At 43.7% G+C, this 19,897-nt stretch overlaps 1 protein-coding gene across 10 annotated transcripts; it reads left to right on the forward strand.

The window, feature by feature from the left end:
• Window positions 1–278: 278 nt before the first annotated feature.
• ptpn22 (protein tyrosine phosphatase non-receptor type 22) lies at window positions 279–19,170 on the forward strand. Of its 10 annotated transcripts, none has more exons than XM_063879824.1 (26): window positions 282–581; window positions 4,002–4,110; window positions 4,412–4,488; window positions 4,570–4,665; window positions 4,840–4,878; window positions 5,293–5,364; window positions 5,499–5,558; window positions 5,784–5,926; window positions 7,758–7,824; window positions 7,900–7,972; window positions 8,105–8,193; window positions 10,874–11,282; window positions 11,881–11,967; window positions 12,798–12,875; window positions 12,993–13,064; window positions 14,346–14,458; window positions 14,575–14,602; window positions 14,679–14,756; window positions 15,733–15,801; window positions 15,897–16,021; window positions 16,164–16,191; window positions 17,200–17,259; window positions 17,422–17,531; window positions 17,603–17,633; window positions 17,724–17,804; window positions 18,665–19,170. In XM_063879824.1, the coding sequence occupies exons 1-26, from the start codon at window positions 501–503 to the stop codon at window positions 18,724–18,726; spliced, it is 2,337 nt and encodes a 778-aa protein (XP_063735894.1). In that variant the 5' UTR covers window positions 282–500; the 3' UTR covers window positions 18,727–19,170. The 10 variants fall into 10 exon arrangements, 8 of the variants coding, with proteins under 8 accessions (XP_063735918.1, XP_063735894.1, XP_063735887.1 ...); XM_063879817.1 differs by having other exon boundaries at window positions 15,900–16,021; window positions 17,419–17,531; XM_063879807.1 differs by having other exon boundaries at window positions 15,736–15,801; window positions 17,419–17,531.
• Window positions 19,171–19,897: the final 727 nt, after the last annotated feature.

A 19,897-nucleotide genomic window follows, 5' to 3' on the forward strand; every position in this document is an offset into this window, starting at 1 on the left:
GAGTAAACAAAGAGTTCTTTACTCTTGTGTCCCTGCTGTTTCACCTCTTCATAAAGAAAGTAAAAGAGCTGCAGAGTTCAGAGCGCCGCTGATAATTGCTCCACATCAGGATTTTCAGGCTCTCTCTTCACCACTCCCTCCTCCTCCTCCTCCCCTTCGTGTGAATGCCGTCCGACCGGCTGCACAGGAACATGTGATGCCTGTTTATCCCTCTGTGTTTGTGGGTGTTTCCCTCGGTCATGCACTGAAGCACCCGGGTGCCTCTAGGACCCAGAGAGAGAGACACTGTTTTTAATCTGACCACAAGAACCTGTTTGCTGCTTCCTCTGACGCGCCTCACATGTTCCCTCACAACAGTTCCTCCATGTGACAGTCGACTGACACAAGTGCTCTGTGCAGCAGCAGAGGAAGCCCTGATCCAGAGCCTCCAGGACCCTAACCCCCATGACCCCCAGACCAGGACCGAGGTGTCCTGACATGCCTGAGAGAGGAGTCCCATCATGGAGCAGCAGGCCCGGATTGTGAGGAGCTTCCTGGCGCAGAAGCAGGAGGCTGGGGACGGCTTCACTGGGGAGTTCGCTGTGAGTCTCATATCTTAGTTTCTTAAAGTGGTACGGGAGAAGAAGCGTCCTCAAAGCTGCTTTCATTGTCACATCCTCAGAAGCTTGACTGACTGTGAGAACAATGGTAAAAGTGTGAGTCTTATATCTTAGTGTTCTTCAAGTAGTTTAGTAAAGGAAGCCTCCATGAAGCTGCTTTCATTATCAAATCAATACAAGTTTCACTGAAAGAAAGTCAAACGTTCCTCTGATTTCTAAAGCGTCTGAAAAAGGTTGTCATGTTCAGGGAAGTGACTCGCTGCTAACCTAAGACCCTCTTATGTCTTCCCTTTCTTGAAGTCTAATCAAGTAGCTGAAGCTGTCATAAAGCAGCGTTCATTATCACACACAAGTTTGAAGGACAGACAGTCTTCCAAATTTCCAAAATGTTCTCAAAATGCCTGGCGGTTCAGGGGAAGTTACTCGCTGTAACGGCGCTCTTTTTCTTCCTCTTTAAAACTGCGGCTCGTCACTGAAGGGTGCATTCAGGAACAAGGAAGACACACATGCAAATGCACTAAGTCATAAAACATCCAGCAAAGATGATCCTCTTTCACTGTATTAACTATCAACTCAGGGTTCAGTATCTCGCCCAAGCACACATCCACATGTTGACTGCACAGGCTGGCATCGAACCAGCAACCCTTGCAGCCACAGCCTCCCACCACGGCAGGAGTGTTGTTTTCTCCTGCTTTGAAAGCTGCTTTACAGCAGGCGTCTGTTTCTGACTCAACCCCACTCTCCTGTTAAAGCCTTCATCCACCACGTCAATACAACCACATTACTGATGATCATTGATCAAAACATGTCGTGATATCGAGGCATTGGATCAAAAATATGGTCATTTTTAAAAGCTGTTTGTTGTGGTGGTCCCTCTCCTGGGTTAGTGCATGTTAATGGTCTGTAGAGGCTAAAATCCCTGCGTTCCCACCAGAGCTGTTCCTTTCTGAGCATGGAGACATGTCCCAGTAGAGACACTAAATCCTGATTCCCACCTGAACATCAGCAGGAGAGGACTCTTTAAAGTAGAGACTCTACATACTAATATACACCTGAACATCAGCAGGAGAGGACTCTTTAAAGTAGAGACTCTACATACTGATATACACCTGAACATCAGCAGGAGAGGACTCTTTAAAGTAGAGACTCTACATACTGATATACACCTGAACATCAGCAGGAGAGGACTCTTTAAAGTAGAGACACTACATACTGATATACACCTGAACATCAGCAGGAGAGGACTCTTTAAAGTAGAGACTCTACATACTGATATACACCTGAACATCAGCAGGAGAGGACTCTTTAAAGTAGAGACACTACATACTGATATACACCTGAACATCAGCAGGAGAGGACTCTTTAAAGTAGAGACACTACATACTGATATACACCTGAACATCAGCAGGAGAGGACTCTTTAAAGTAGAGACTCTACATACTGATATACACCTGAACATCAGCAGGGGAGGACTCTTTAAAGTAGAGACACTACATACTGATATACACCTGAACATCAGCAGGAGAGGACTCTTTAAAGTAGAGACTCTACATACTGATATACACCTGAACATCAGCAGTAGAGGACTCTTTAAAGTAGAGACACTACATACTGATATACACCTGATCATCAGCAGGAGAGGACTCTTTAAAGTAGAGACTCTACATACTGATATACACCTGAACATCAGCAGGAGAGGACTCTTTAAAGTAGAGACACTACATACTGATATACACCTGATCATCAGCAGGAGAGGACTCTTTAAAGTAGAGACTCTACATACTGATATACACCTGAACATCAGCAGGAGAGGACTCTTTAAAGTAGAGACTCTACATACTGATATACACCTGAACATCAGCAGGAGAGGACTCTTTAAAGTAGAGACTCTACATACTGATATACACCTGAACATCAGCAGGAGAGGACTCTTTAAAGTAGAGACACTACATACTGATATACACCTGAACATCAGCAGGAGAGGACTCTTTAAAGTAGAGACTCTACATACTGATATACACCTGAACATCAGCAGGAGAGGACTCTTTAAAGTAGAGACACTACATACTGATATACACCTGAACATCAGCAGGAGAGGACTCTTTAAAGTAGAGACACTACATACTGATATACACCTGAACATCAGCAGGAGAGGACTCTTTAAAGTAGAGACGCTACATACTGATATACACCTGAACATCAGCAGAGAGGACTCTTTAAAGCACAATAAAAGCAAAACTACAGAACACTTTTTCAAGAAGCTGAACCTAAATCAGAGGTGCATTTATATTTGCACATGCATGTTCTTTGACATATTAATACCCTCTTGACATCATCTGCTGCCATGGTGATGAGTAACCCCCCCCCTGTTGCATCACTTCCTTAAAGAACAAAAAGCTCTCTGTGGTTAGCAGATGGTCTGAGGCCCTCAGCACAGATCTGAGTCCAGAGCTGAACAGAAACTCCAGTATGTGACTGACAGCTTCTCACACACACACACACACACACACACACACACACACACACACACACACACACACACACACACACACACACACACACACACACACACACACACACACACACACACACTGCAGACACACTGTAACTGAACTTCAGACGGACGGTAACTCTCAGTGATCCCCTGGGGGATCCTCTCTGTCTGCGTGTCGCTGCCTCAGTGAGTCACAGATTCTGGTCAGTCGTTGATGAATCACATCAACGACTGACCATGACTTCACGCTGAGGGCAGCTAACCACACCACACCTCCAGCATAGGAAGACAACAACAGCATGTATTTGCTTCCTCTTTTTAATAACCTCTGTTTGCATGCACAGCTCTGCCACTTGAGTAGTCTTCTCTTATGAAAGAAATTTCCCTGTAAGGGATTAATAAAGTATATGTTCTTCTTCCTCTTCTTCCTCTTCTTCTTCTTACGGCATACTGTACACACACTAAAGTAGTTATCTTGCAGCTGATTACTGCACCAACATGCATTTTATGGAGATGCAGAATGACTTCAATTATACTATTATATCCCTTTGGCAATAAGGCATCAATGAAAACCATTTCTGTTTCCTACTGAGTATTAGCTTTCACATGTTCCTGATAACTCTAACTTTAACCATGTTCTGAATGCAGGGATTTGACTTGCAACGCGGTGAAATATTCTACTGTTGCTACGTATACTATGTAATACTTCCCCCAGAGCTACAAACCTGTTATCTACTGACCTACTCTCAGTCTGCGGGGGGTTGGGCAAAGCTTTGCAGCCATGACGTCACACTGGGAGAAGTCAAACTACAACACCTTGAAGAGAAATCTGTTTTCCTCTCTCGTCCTCGAGATTAAAATGCTGCAGATGGATGAACTCTGAACGCATGTTTTTCCGTGTCCTCCAGAGGTTAAAGAGCCAGTCGATGAGGTACCGCTCCGACCGGACATTCCCCACAAAGACTGCAGAGAAACAGGAGAACAGCAAGAAGAACCGCTACAAAGACATCGTGCCCTGTGAGCTCCACCTTCTCCTGCAGCAGTCTTTCTAAAGGGCATAAGAACGAACATAAAAACAGCATTAAGATTAAAGTGTAATGATTCTACTGACGGATTATATTTAATTTCATTTGATAAAATACTTTCATTAAATCTGTCCAAAAAACAAACTCGTTTTTAACATTGAGTTATAAAAGCATGCCTGATCAAAAACTTAAATCTGCCTTGTTATTATCTCTTTATTGGTGGATCAATAGAGGTTGGTTGATACAGATGTAGTTATTTAAAATGAACCCATTTTATTTCCCTCTGTTTTTAGTCGACTACACCAGAGTGAAGCTCACGATCACCACGTCTAAAAATGACAGCGAGTACATCAACGCCAGCTTCATCAAGGTGCATTCACACACATGCAGCAATGATGTTACCTACATGCTGCGACTCCTGACGATAAGCTGTGTTATATTTCATTCTCAGGGGGCCTCGGGGTCCCGGGCTTACATCGCCACGCAGGGTCCGCTGCCTCACACGTTGCTGGACTTCCTCAGGATGCTCTGGGAGTACAACATAAAGGTAGAGTAGGTATACTTCAAAAGCTGGAGACACAGCTGCTGTGGGAATATCAAGTGTTTGAACACACAGGCCTCATGGTGCTCTCAGACTGTTAGCATGCTTCAGGTAAATATAATAAAAGCAACTCTTACCTGAGGTCCAAAACCTGACATGTTGACCTTCCTGGTTCTGCAGGTCGTGGTGATGGCCTGCCGGGAATTTGAGATGGGAAAGGTAATTTATTTTTTCGATATTCAACATTTTCCCTAAAGAGGAGTAAAGTAGTATGTAGTGTCTCTCCTGGGACATGTCTCCATGCGTCAATGTTCAGAAAGCTCTTTATGTTTCTCAGACTGCCTGTGCTGCAGCACCTCTGTCCACCCTCTGTCTGAAACCACAGCTTTGATTGGTTAGCTGACCAGCTCTGTTGTGATTGGTCAACTGCTTAGAGATTGTCCCGTTCAAAGTGTTGGAGCGTTAGCCAATAGGAGCACGATTCTTGCATTGTGTCACTGTGTTCAGGGAGTAATCAAGTCCATTGGAGGCCTGAAGGAAAGGGAAACTGCTGGTTAACCTCAGGGTGTATCGCACGCAGGGTGAAGCTGTTGTTCTGTAACTGTGACATGTGAACATCCCCTTTTTCTGCAGAAAAAGTGTGAGCGTTACTGGCCCGAGCAGCAGGAGCAGGTGTTTGTCTGCGAGCCGTTCACAGTTCACTGCGTGAGTCCTTTACTTCTCACAATCACACTTCCTACTTCTGCCAGTCCCTGAACAGACACACTGCATCTGGGTCTTACTGTTGTTATGAATACAGAAGAATGCTCACCTTTGCTCTGTTGGGTGTTTGGTTGCAGGACTCGGAGGAAATAAAAGGAGATTATCTGACGAGGACGTTGCGGCTGACCCATCGCAACGTAAGGGTTTTTTCTGTACTGAGAGAATCACTGAGGGAAAATCTCCTTAAACAAGCACGATGCTATCAGCTGACTTTGTTGTTAGGTGCTACAAAGACAGTTTGAATCTCACGTCTCAATCTAAAGTCATTCGATCTATGAAACTCTTAAAAACCAAGGTCACTGAATGTCTTGACCTGGTCTTGAGCTCTGCATGCATTGTTATGGTCTGTTATCCTGTTCCAGTGTAGCCGGACTGTGAAGCAGCTGCAGTATTTCAACTGGCCGGATCACGGCGTGCCGGACTCCGTGCCCCCCATCCTGGACATGCTGCAGGAGATGAGATCCTACCAGGCGCATGACGAGGTTCCGTTCTGCATTCACTGCAGGTCAGAATTCACTTTCATTAAATATTCTGCAAAAAAATAATGTTGGCTCTGTCCAGCCTGTTCACAGCATTCCCAGTATCTGTTATTATCTTCACTTACATCTTTCAGCAACGGCCACTGTCCCTCTGTGCAGACACGTTATGTTTACCCAGAAATCGAAATAGTCAGACTCCTTAAAGAGCATTGCAACTAAAACTATCTGATATTAATAAGGAAGACAGAGAGTGCATTGAGTCCTAAGAGATTATTTTTTGTGCAAAATCCAATGGAAAAATCCCACTGAACCAGGGAGATGCTGCCTTCAGGGACCACCACAGAAACACTAAATACAGATTCAAATGAAGCTTTTGCAAATTAGGTTCAAAGGCAAAAAGCTGGCAATCTGTGTCAGTACACATTTAACACAAGAGATATCTTACACCCCCCCCCCCCTAGTTTTTCTCTTATGGCTCCACGGTCAACCAGGAATCTAAAAACAGAGAAAGTTCTTGCTGAGAGGAAGTAAGCAGGGTCTGCGTTTAGCAGCAGCAGACTTTATGAAAGCCTGTGTTTATTAACCCTCAGTCTCATGCAGTCCAATAACATATGAAACTCATCAGGAACTCAACCATCACACGGTGACTCCACGACGAAGACTCATCTTTTTACATCATGCTTTTAGATTTAGAGTTTCTCGACGCCTCCCTTCTCTCAGTTTTATTGTGCATGAACTAATAATAACAACCCTTTATTCTATTGAACGGGTTGTGTTGCAAGATCCCTTGCTGGTGGGTTTAGATTATAGAGAGTATTGTGGGAGTGTATAGACTGTGGGCAGCGTGTACGGTTAGTCATCACCTTAAAACAGGAAGTGTGTAGGCGTACAACCAACGACCCGCTGTGTGTGTGTGTGTGTGTGTGTGTGTGTGTGTGTGTGTGTGTGTGTGTGTGTGTGTGTGTGTGTGTGTGTCTCTGGCCGTTTCCCCTCCCTGACACTGTGGCTGATCTAAAACCAACATCTGTCTTTTCTCTGAAACGCAGGTCACTTGTTACTCTTGCTTTTCTGCAGGGTGCTGGCTATGAGAAATATTCTGCTCAGTACATTTTCCAAAGCGTGTTCTTTGACGCCACCAAAATCTCAGGTTTTGAGTTAAAGCCTAAACGTCTTGAAGGCTGAATAAGAGCTGCAGTCTTCTTATCGTAGCGCTGGGTGTGGTTAGTACCAGAAAATCCAGAATATCATGACAGTGTTTCAGAATCTGCTGGCACCATCGTGGCCGACACCTTCCTCACCTCTGAATCACTTTAACAATAATGGAGTTCCTTCAGCTGCCGAGGACTTGAAACTGTTCTGCTTTATTATCATTAATACCACCCTGTTTTATTGTGGTATACATGCTATATGTTGTAGTTGTATTCAGTTTAACCTATGGTGTTAAAGTGTTTATAGCTGTTATTTTATTGATGTTTTTAATGCAAAGGATTTTGTACCTCCTTATGTCCAAACAAATATTGGTATTTTATTTCATGAATAAAATCTTATTCTAATTTATCTTTAATTGGAAATGTTGCTTTAACTTCTTATATTTATGTACATATTTTAAATCATTGGGCATTTTAAATGAACCTTCCTTTAGCTTTATAAATACCTCTTCTCAAATAATTGAATCTTTAATCAAACATATTCACTTTTAATCTGAATAATAATTTATTTAAACATTATTTTATTTCTTATTGGACATTTTGATTTCATTTTAAGGTAAAGAATATATTCTTCACATTTAATTTAATTCATGTTTTTATACGTTTACTTCTTTTATTGCTATCAATATCTCCACTTGCTGTGTTGCAGTGCTGGCTGTGGCAGGACAGGTGTGCTGTGTGTCATTGATTACACCTGGAGCCTCCTGAAGAAGCAGGTGAGAGATCCTGCACATTAGGAATTCATTAGTCAGCTCTCTAACAGTGAAGATCTGACCTGTACCTGTGTTCAGATGATCCCTGCAGATTTCAACATCTTCGACATCGTGCAGAGCATGCGCACTCAGAGGCCGTCCGTGGTTCAGACTAAGGTAACAGCTGTTGTGATTTGAACGTTTCCTCCAACAAGAAGCGCCACATTTCTCATTCCTCCTGCCGGCTGCTTCCTGCTGTCCGTTTGATGTTTGAGTTACCTCACAGAGCCGGTTTGTGTTTAACCTAAGGAACAATACGAGCTGGTGTACAGGACCATCCGGCTGCTGTTTGAGAGGTTCCTGCAGGCCCAGGAGGAGCAGACCTGCAGGGAGGTGAGAGGACACAACGATCACTCATATTTAAAATAGAAAAACCAGCAGAGCAGAAACAAGCAGTGCATTACCGCTGATTTATAAAGACGCAGTCACAGGACGTGAGTGCACAAGCATCGGAAAGGCATCAAAATACTATACGATACGATAAGACATTATATTGGAAAATACAACAGGACAAAATAAGATACCATACTAAAAGAGACGAGAAGACACGGTTCATTTAGCTGGGGCTTTTATCCAAAGCGACGTACAGTAGGAGCAGTAAACATAGAGGATCAAACTCTGAATAACAAGGAGGGGTCAGACATTTTCCTAGTCCTTCCTTTGTAAGAGCTGGGGGGTTAGTTACAAGGCCTCAGCTAACTCTATAAAGAAGAAACAATCTAAACAGATCTGCAGAGTCTCTGCTGTCCTGATGTCAATGGGGTGCTCATTCCACCAATCAGGAGCCAGGATAGCAAACAGGCGTGTCTTTGAGGGGTACCTGGGTCACACTCACAAAGATGGAGCAGAGAGCCGATTGGCCGACGCCGAGCGAACTGATGGAGTGTATGGTTTAACCAAGGCCTGGATGTGGGGAGGGGCTGACCCCTTCACAGCTCTGTAGAACAGTACCAGGGTCTGGAAGAAGATTCTGGCAAAAAGTGAAGGGAGCGGGGGAGAGGGGTACGATACAAAACGATCTGATGTGATACCAAAGATGATGACCCGAGACGATGAAACAAGATACCGTAATGATATGAAACAAATGAGAAACGCAGAGAGGCGGTACGATCAGAGAGGTATGAGACAGACTGTACGAGACGGACCGGAACGATCAGAGAGGTATGAGACAGACTGTACGAGACGGACCGGAACGATCAGAGGGATAGGGTATGAGACAGACTCTACGAGACGGACCGGAACGATCAGAGGGATAGGGTATGAGACAGACTCTACGAGACGGACCGGAACGATCAGAAGGATAGGGTATGAGACAGACTCTACGAGACGGACCGGAACGATCAGAGGGATAGGGTATGAGACAGACTGTACGAGACGGACCGGAACGATCAGAGGGATAGGGTATGAGACAGACTCTACGAGACGGACCGGAACGATCAGAGGGATAGGGTATGAGACAGACTGTACGAGACGGACCGGAACGATCAGAAGGATAGGGTATGAGACAGACTGCTACGAGACGGACCGGAACGATCAGAAGATAGGGTATGAGACAGACTCTACGATACGGACCGGAACGATCAGAGAGATAGGGTATGAGACAGACTCTACGAGACGGACCGGTACGATCAGAGGGATAGGGTATGAGACAGACTGTACGAGACGGACCGGAACGATCAGAAGATAGGGTATGAGACAGACTCTACGAGACGGACCGGAACGATCAGAGAGATAGGGTATGAGACAGACTCTACGAGACGGACCGGTACGATCAGAGGGATAGGGTATGAGACAGACTGTACGAGACGGACCGGAACGATCAGAGGGATAGGATATGAGACAGACTCTACGAGACGGACCGGAACGTTCAGAGGGATAGGGTATGAGACAGACTCTACGAGACGGACCGGAACGATCAGAGGGATAGGGTATGAGACAGACTCTACGAGACGGACCGGAACGATCAGAGGATAGGGTATGAGACAGACTCTACGAGACGGACCGGAACGATCAGAGGGATAGGGTATGAGACAGACTGTACGAGACGGACCGGAACGATCAGAAGATAGGGTATGAGACAGACTCTACGAGACGGACCGGAACGTTCAGAGGGATAGGGTATGAGACAGACTCTACGAGACGGACCGGAACGATCAGAGGGATAGGGTATGAGACAGACTCTACGAGACGGACCTGGAACGATCAGAGGATAGGGTATGAGACAGACTCTACGAGACGGACCGGAACGATCAGAGGGATAGGGTATGAGACAGACTGTACGAGACGGACCGGAACGATCAGAGGGATAGGGTATGAGACAGACTCTACGAGACGGACCGGAACGATCAGAGAGATAGGGTATGAGACAGACTGTACGAGACGGACCGGAACGATCAGAAAGATAGGGTATGAGACAGACTCTACGAGACGGACCGGAACGATCAGAGGGATAGGGTATGAGACAGACTCTACGAGACGGACCGGAACGATCAGAAAGATAGGGTATGAGACAGACTCTACGAGACGGACCGGAACGATCAGAAGGATAGGGTATGAGACAGACTGTACGAGACGGACCGGAACGATCAGAGGGATAGGGTATGAGACAGACTCTACGAGACGGACCGGAACGATCAGAAGGATAGGGTATGAGACAGACTCTACGAGACGGACAGGAACGATCAGAGGGATAGGGTATGAGACAGACTCTACGAGACGGACCGGAACGATCAGAAGGATAGGGTATGAGACAGACTCTACGAGACGGACCGGAACGATCAGAGGGATAGGGTATGAGACAGACTCTACGAGACGGACGGAACGATCAGAGGGATAGGGTATGAGACAGACTCTACGAGACGGACCGGAACGATCAGAGGGATAGGGTATGAGACAGACTCTACGAGACGGACCGGAACGATCAGATTACAGATGTAGTGCTTACTCACTTTATTGCATTTCATTATTCATTTCCTTCGTTAATGAATATCTGTTGTCCCCCTCCCCCTTTCAGGTAGCGGGGGTCCCGTCCTCTGCCCCCCCTGACACAGAGAGCTCCCTCTCAGAACTCAGTGACGAAGAGGAGCTGCGTCATCAGTACCAGCTGCTGCTGCAGGAGGAAGAGGCGGAGCTCTCACACTGCTCCCGCTGGCCTCCTGCTGCACAAAACCACATTACCCAGACGGTGCTGCAGGAGGGGCCCTGGAGCCATGTAGAGGAGGGGGTCGATGATGTGCTGTCCCTGAACCCGCCCCCCTCTCCAGCCGTGTCTGCAGCCATCTGTCTGATGGTGGAGGACCCTTACTTCGACTCCCCGTCGTTAGAGGAGCCCCCCCAAGAGGAAGCAAAGTGGACAGCCAGCCCTGTGTTCAGCCCCCCCGCCCTGCACCTGAACGACCAGGAGCTGAACTTACCTGCCGCAGGTGAATCTGAGGGGGGGCATGGGTTCCTTATTTACCTTTTATTATTAATCATCTTCACTTTTTGTCCCGATCTTTCCTCCTTTAGATTTTCCATCCCTTTCTTCAACTTCAGTCTTTCTAAAAGATCTGATTTCCTTTCCACATTTTTCTGGATTTCTTTCTAAGTTTCGGCTTTTAAAGATGTCCCCCAGTCTTCTCATTATTCGGACTCCCTCTTCATCGTCTTTAGTCTCCTAACTTCTGCATGTTGTTTTTATTCCAACTTTTTCTAATTCCATTCTTCAAAATTACATTTCGATCAAATATTGATTTGATTTATTTTGCACTTTTAATTTTAAGTCATTTTTATTTTACATTAAAAGCATCGATGCTCATTAATGTGTTTATTCTACCGCAGATTGGTTCCAGTCTTTCACCGTGGATCAAATGTTGGCATGAAAGATATTTGCTTTGTATTTCTGCTGCTCTGAAGCCCTGCAGTCAGACTGCACATTTATGATCACCAACGTCTTTGTGGATTTGACTTAAACTGCTGTACTCTTTAATGACTCCATGAAATCAATGATCTGTTTATTAACCGATCATCAACCCTCTGCAGATCCTGCTGCAGCGGACAGAGATGAAGAGGAAGCCCCTCCTCTTCCTCAACGAACCCCTGAATCCTTTGTGACGGCTGTGGATCCAGGTGGGTCTCCGGTCCAAAAGCAAGAGCTTATCAACGTTCATTCAAACCTCCACCAGGGTTTGTCCCTCACCCCAAATACATACATCACCCCGTCTCACCCCCCCACCCCCCAAATATATACATCACCCCCGTTCTCACCCCCCCACACCCCAAATATATACATCACCCCCGTCTCACCCCCCCACACCCCAAATATATACATCACCCCCCCACACCCCAAATATATACATCACCCCCGTCTCACCCCCCCACACCCCAAATATATACATCACCCCCGTCTCACCCCCCCACACCCCAAATATATACATCACCCCCGTCTCAGCCCCCCACACCCCAAATATATACATCACCCCCGTCTCACCCCCCCACACCCCAAATATATACATCCCCCCCGTCTCACCCCCCCACACCCCAAATATATACATCACCCCCGTCTCACCCCCCCACACCCCAAATATATACATCCTCTCCGTCTCACCCCCCCACACCCCAAATATATACATCCTCTCCGTCTCACCCCCCCACACCCCAAATATATACATCCCCCCCGTCTCACCCCCCCACACCCCAAATATATACATCCTCTCCGTCTCACCCCCCCACACCCCAAATATATACATAACCCCCGTCTCACCCCCCCACACCCCAAATATATACATCCTCTCCGTCTCACCCCCCCACACCCCAAATATATACATCCTCTCCGTCTCACCCCCCCACACCCCACCACGCACAACATACTAACGCCAAACTGTGGGGGAGTGTTTGTGGGGCTCCTGTTTGGATGTTGTGCTGATAGACCCTGCTCTCTGCACCATGCTGTGTTTCAGCGCCCTCCCCCCCCTCTGAACGGCTGATGGTCATCATCCCTCCCAACGCTGCTGCTGAGGCTCTCAGGGAGTTAGGAGGTGAGGAGGAAGAGGAGGAAGAGGAGGAAGAGGATGATATATTTGTGACGGCTCGTGTGATTTATGCTCTTAGGTCTGAAGATGATTCACTTACTAATCTACGTTCCACATTCCCAGGTAACCCCCCCTCACCTGTGCCGCCTCTCCCAGAGAGAACACCTGAGTCCTTCGAGCTGGCCCTCGATGAAGGTGAACTCATTCATAGTTCATCCCTAAAAAGGGTTTTCAAAGCCGCTGTTTTTGAACGCATTTAAGGAGTTTTCTACGCATGCTACTTATATTTGTTTACAGATATCTTCTGTTGTTTACTTTGTTTACTGTTGTTTACTTTGTTTACTGTTGTTTACTGTTGTTTACTGTTGTTTACTTTGTTTACTTTGTTTACTGTTGTTTACTTTGTTTACTTTGTTTACTGTTGTTTACTGTTGTTTACTGTTGTTTACTTTGTTTACTTTGTTTACTGTTGTTTACTTTGTTTACTGTTGTTTACTGTTGTTTACTTTGTTTACTGTTGTTTACTTTGTTTACTGTTGTTTACTTTGTTTACTTTGTTTACTGTTGTTTACTTTGTTTACTTTGTTTACTGTTGTTTACTGTTGTTTACTTTGTTTACTGTTGTTTACTTTGTTTACTGTTGTTTACTGTTGTTTACTTTGTTTACTGTTGTTTACTGTTGTTTACTTTGTTTACTGTTGTTTACTTTGTTTACTGTTGTTTACTTTGTTTCTTTTGTTTACTTTGTTTACTGTTGTTTACTTTGTTTACTGTTGTTTACTGTTGTTTACTTTGTTTACTGTTGTTTACTTTGTTTCTTTTGTTTACTTTGTTTACTGTTGTTTACTTTGTTTCTTTTGTTTACTTTGTTTCTTTTGTTTACTGTTGTTTACTTTGTTTACTGTTGTTTACTTTGTTTACTGTTGTTTACTGTTGTTTACTGTTGTTTACTTTGTTTACTGCTGTTTACTGTTGTTTACTTTGTTTACTGTTGTTTACTTTGTTTCTTTTGTTTACTTTGTTTCTTTTGTTTACTTTGTTTACTGTTGTTTACTTTGTTTACTGTTGTTTACTTTGTTTCTTTTGTTTACTTTGTTTACTGTTGTTTACTTTGTTTACTGTTGTTTACTTTGTTTACTGTTGTTTATTTTGTTTCTTTTGTTTACTGTTGTTTACTTTGTTTACTGTTGTTTACTTTGTTTCTTTTGTTTACTTTGTTTACTGTTGTTTACTTTGTTTACTGTTGTTTACTTTGTTTACTGTTGTTTACTATTGTTTACTTTGTTTCTTTTGTTTACTTTGTTTCTTTTGTTTACTGTTGTTTACTTTGTTTACTGTTGTTTACTTTGTTTACTGTTGTTTACTTTACACTTTTTAAAGAGTTTTTTCCAAAGCATTTTTTAAAGGTCTTTTAAATCTCAATTCTTCAAAAGCAAACATGATATTTGACTCAACGATGAAACGTTTTCCCCTCAGCCGCGGTGCTGCAGAGGTCAGAGTTCACCCGGAGCAGGATCGGCACGTCTTCAGAGTGGAGCTCCTCCTCTTCATCACCTCACACTGAGAGCAGACCCTGGATCAGGAGCAAGGTGAGCAGAGGAGAGGCTTCTCTTAGTCCCATACCCTCAAATAAACATACATTTAAACATCCCATAATACCAGGATCAGAGCAGGTATTAACAGGACCTGTTCCTCTCTCTTTCAGACCATGAAAGCCAAGATGACCTTCTCAGGTGAGACTATGGAACTATGGAAATGTGAGTCCAGTAAAGAGACTCCTCTTCTCTCTCTGTGTTTCTTTGATTGCAGCGGTTCCAGTAACGCTTCCTGAACTGACATCATCTCCAAACCTCCAGCCTCCCTCCCCCACTCCTCCCACACTTCCCAGTAAGAAAACACATCATGAAATAACATCTAAAATCCTACAATCACTCCTGAGTTATTTAAAGAGGAATTGTAAAAACCCAAAGCGACCTCCCAGTCTCTCTTTTTTTTCAACCAGTGCCTTTAATATAGTGGCAGTGCAGGTCAGAAGCAGGGAGACAGAGGGGAAGACGCGCGGCATAGGCCGGAATCGAACCCGTGTCCACCGCCTGCTCTACCCACTGAGCTATAGGACAGCCCCCAGTCTCTCTTTTAACAGTCCTTATCATTTATTGGATCTGTTTTTATTATTATTATTATTATTATTATTATTATTATTATTATTATTATTATTATTATAACTATTATTATTATAACTATTATTATTATTATTATTATTATTATTATTATTATTATTATTATAACTATTATTATTATTATTATTATAACTATTATTATTATTATTATTATTATTATTATTATAACTATTATTATTATTATTATTATTATTATTATAACTATTATTATTATTATTATTATTATTATTATTATAACTATTATTATTATTATTATTATTATTATTATTATTATTATAACTATTATTATTATTATTATTATTATTATTACTATTATTATTATTATAACTATTATTATTATTATTATTATTATTACTATTATAACTATTATTATTATTATTATTATTATTATTATTATAACTATTATTATTATTATTATTATTATTATTATTATCATTATTATTATTATTATTATTATTATTATTATTATTAATATCATTATTATTATGTATGTGTGTGTGTGTGTGTGTGTGTGTGTGTGTGTGTGTGTGTGTGTGTGTGTGTGTGTGTGTGTGTGTGTGTGTGTGTGTGTGTGTGTGTGTGTGTGTGAGTGTGTGTGTGTGTGAGTGTGAGTGTGAGTGTGTGTGTGTGTGTGAGTATCAGAAGAAGCAACATTTCTCATAATGTGGATCATCTTTGTTTAGCAGTGGAGGAGAGCCTGACCCCCCCCCTCCCTGTCAGAACCCCGGAGTCCTTCATCCTCCCCATAGAGTGTGAGTTTACCCCCCCCCACACACACACACACACACACACACACACACACACACACACACACACACATCATGACTAAGTACCCCTCTCTCTGCAGCAGTTCCTGTGCCCCCTCCCCTGCAGAAGCCCTCCCGGACCCCCCCTCAGTTCGGCCGGTCCTCAGAGTGGGACGGGACGGCTCAGCCCAAGAGATTCCTGGACGTGGTGATGAGCCGGAGCAAGGTCAGGACCTCTAGGTTCAGCCTGACTCTCCCTTCTCTAGTTGCTGCCTTTCCTTCTTTGCACATTAACTGCTGAGCTCATTTCAGTTCTTTCACACCAGTCTGCGTTTAGTGAGACTTTAACCCTCCCATGTTCCCCACAGAGCGTCCGAGCTAAAAGTTCCAGACAAGGTGAGAAATACTATCTTCTAAAAGCTGTGAAGGAGTAAGGACATATTTCTGTGTTGCTGTTCGATATCTAACAGTTTGACCGATTTACTTTTAGTTTGCTACACCTGTTACCGCTCTGTGGTTCTACCAACTGTTTCTCCAACTGGAGTAGTTAGCCGGTTTGTGTGGGACTACTTTCTGTGGCCTTTGTGGTGCATTAGCAACGGTGGATGTAGGGTTAGAAATACAACTGGCTTTTTGATGACTAAAATGACAAATATATACTTGAACATCCTGAAGAAAGTCCAAGTCAAGAAAGCCTTTTGTTTCTCCGTGCTGCAGCTCAGTCCCGTGTGTAAACAGGTCCAGATCAGTCCTGTGTGTAAACAGGTCCAGATCAGTCCTGTGTGTAAGCAGGTCCAGATCAGTCCCGTGTGTAAGCAGGTCCAGATCAGTCCCGTGTGTAAACAGGTCCAGATCAGTCCCGTGTGTAAACAGGTCCAGATCAGTCCCGTGTGTAAACAGGTCCAGATCAGTCCCGTGTGTAAACAGGTCTAGATCAGTCCCGTGTGTAAGCAGGTCCAGATCAGTCCCGTGTGTAAACAGGTCCAGATCAGTCCCGTGTGTAAACAGGTCCAGATCAGTCCCGTGTGTAAACAGGTCCAGATCAGTCCCGTGTGTAAACAGGTCCAGATCAGTCCCGTGTGTAAACAGGTCCAGATCAGTCCTGTGTGTAAGCAGGTCCAGATCAGTCCCGTGTGTAAACAGGTCCAGATCAGTCCCGTGTGTAAACAGGTCCAGATCAGTCCCGTGTGTAAACAGGTCCAGATCAGTCCCGTGTGTAAGCAGGTTATTCCCATCTCACCGTCCTTCAGCTCAGATGCTAACTGGTCCTTTGCTGCCTGTAGTCCACGAGTTGATCACAGTGTGCATAGAGCAGGTTCATTCAGTATTCTGCACCACAGGAGGTCTTCTGTACAGAGCTAGAACTTGATTAATATTAACTCCATGACTCTCTTTGTGCTGCAGAGCCCCCCACTGTGCTTCAGCAGCCCACTCCCCCCACTGCAGCGGCTGCAACAGGAAGTGGTGAGCAGCTTCACACATTATGAATAATCTAAATGTGACAGACTCAAGTGAAGGACAAGCACCTCAGTCTCAAACTGAAGCTAAATGAATTTCAAAATAAAAGCAGAGCTGAATGGAGAACGTGTCTTCATGTTTTGGTGATCATTTGGTGTCTTGCAGCAGCAGAGGCGGCGGGGGGGCAGTCTGATATCCAGCGCAGACCCTCCCTGAAGACGGAGACGCCAGGGAACAAATCGGAGAAGAAAGAGGAGAAGGGCATGACTCGCTCGAGGGTAACAGCAGACTTTATACTTTAATCAAACACCTGAGAGTGAAGACTAACTTCCTGTTTCTGTTCCTCCAGAGCCTCAAGTTCTTCAGACACAAACAGAAACGTGAGTGAAGCCGATTCAGATTCAGACCACCGAACGCTCTGAAGCTGTGAGAGGATTGAAGAGTAAAGAGTTTGCCTTTTATACTTTCAGCCAAAACTGCTCCTCCCCCCCCTCCGTCTCAACCGGAGGCTCCTGCAGCAAACGGAGCGTCGGCCTTAGGATTCAAACTCGGTATGTGACATCACTACGTAACACTACATACTGATATACACCTGAACATCAGCAGGAGAGGACTCTTTAAAGTAGAGACTCTACATACTGATATACACCTGAACATCAGCAGGAGAGGACTCTTTAAAGTAGAGACACTACATACTGATATACACCTGAACATCAGCAGGAGAGGACTCTTTAAAGTAGAGACTCTACATACTGATATACACCTGAACATCAGCAGGAGAGGACTCTTTAAAGTAGAGACTCTACATACTGATATACACCTGAACATCAGCAGGAGAGGACTCTTTAAAGTAGAGACTCTACATACTGATATACAGCTGAACATCAGCAGGAGAGGACTCTTTAAAGTAGAGACTCTACATACTGATATACACCTGAACATCAGCAGGAGAGGACTCTTTAAAGTAGAGACTCTACATACTGATATACACCTGAACATCAGCAGGAGAGGACTCTTTAAAGTAGAGACTCTACATACTGATATACACCTGAACATCAGCAGGAGAGGACTCTTTAAAGTAGAGACTCTACATACTGATATACACCTGAACATCAGCAGGAGAGGACTCTTTAAAGTAGAGACTCTACATACTGATATACACCTGAACATCAGCAGGAGAGGACTCTTTAAAGTAGAGACTCTACATACTGATATACACCTGAACATCAGCAGAAGAGGACTCTTTAAAGTAGAGGACTCTTTAAAGTAGAGACTCTACATACTGATATACACCTGAACATCAGCAGAGAGGACTCTTTAAAGTAGAGGACTCTTTAAAGTAGAGACGCTCCATACTGATATACAGATCAGAGTAAGACAGGAACTTGAACCCCGTGTTTCTCCTCCTCAGGATTTGGATACCGCTTTGGGAAACCTAAAGGCCCCCGCAGTCACCCGGAGACCTGGGTCTGATGATATTGAAGATGAGGCAACGCGTCGCTAACGGACAGCAGCAGTTCTTCAAACACAGAACGCCCTGAAGCTGAAGCTGAAGCTGAAGCTGCTTTCTCTTTCCTCTGTTCCATCGCTGACGCACTTTGTCCTGCAGGGAGGATTTGATCACTGATGGACGGACTGCTGCACCAACGACTTGAATGTTTAATAAATCTCAGCTGCAGAATGATCGGGTTGAAGAGGCAGAGGAATATATTTTAATGTGTGTGTGTGTGTGTGTGTGTGTATGTATGTGTGTGTGTGTGTGTGTGTGTGTGTGTGTGTGTGTGTGTGTGTGTGTGTGTGTGTGTGTGTGTGTGTGTGTGTGTGTGTGGATCATTTGCAATCATAAGACACACAGGCAGTGCACCATCCGTCTGTATTTAAATGAATATCTTAAAGGATAAGTGTATTTTGAGGAGCTGGAGGCTGTGAATGCATACAGGTTACACACAAAGTATTTATTAAAAAGAAATGTTTTGATTCTCGTTGTTTTTTACCTTCTGAACAAGACTGGAGATCTCCTCCAGACTGTCTGTAGTGTTTATCCTAAAATGATTAAAGGGTCTCACACAGAGCGTCACACGACTCCGGACTGCCAAGTATTTCTAGTTCATAATGAATAAGAGCCTGACAGACAGCTTTCTGACTATGAGACAAACTACGGAAGAGGATTAGGGCCAAATGGGAAACGAAATTGAGTTTGACTTTAATGTTAGAACTTATTTTAGGATTAAAATTCATAAAGTTAAATACATTTCAGTTCTTTCAGTAATTATTACAAACGATGACCGTAGCGTTCTGCAACTCATTCCTGAAACAGAGCTGTTTTCAATGTTCTGATTATAATTGTTAGATTTTTAAAACCTATTTTAAGGAATCAATAAATGATCTCAGTTGGGGAGAAAGACAAAATGTGATTTTTCGGTTTAATTTTAGTCTGAATTTTAAGAATACATTTATAAAAAATACACTTTTGAGAACAAAGTCAAAACGTGAATGCATTAAATATAGAAATGTATGAAAGAGGTTTAAAGTTTGAGTGATTATTTTTAAAGATCTGATGCAAAAGTTGAATTTGTCAAGTAAATATTTGGAAAAAGTCTGAATTCTTACTGTTTCTTAGAATAAGAGAAATCCCATGTTGCTT

The sequence above is a fragment of the Eleginops maclovinus genome, chromosome 1 (assembly GCF_036324505.1).
Source record: "Eleginops maclovinus isolate JMC-PN-2008 ecotype Puerto Natales chromosome 1, JC_Emac_rtc_rv5, whole genome shotgun sequence".
NCBI lineage: Eukaryota > Metazoa > Chordata > Actinopteri > Perciformes > Eleginopidae > Eleginops > Eleginops maclovinus.

Coding starts and splice junctions, on each gene's coding strand:
- ptpn22 (XM_063879798.1), top strand. CDS start 501: ATGGAGCAGCAGGCCCGGATTGTGAGGAGCTTCCTGGCGCAGAAGCAG. Junction 4,111..4,411: donor CTACAAAGACATCGTGCCCT/GTGAGCTCCACC, acceptor CTCTGTTTTTAG/TCGACTACACCAGAGTGAAG. Junction 17,260..17,418: donor AGCGGCTGCAACAGGAAGTG/GTGAGCAGCTTC, acceptor GGTGTCTTGCAG/CAGCAGAGGCGGCGGGGGGG.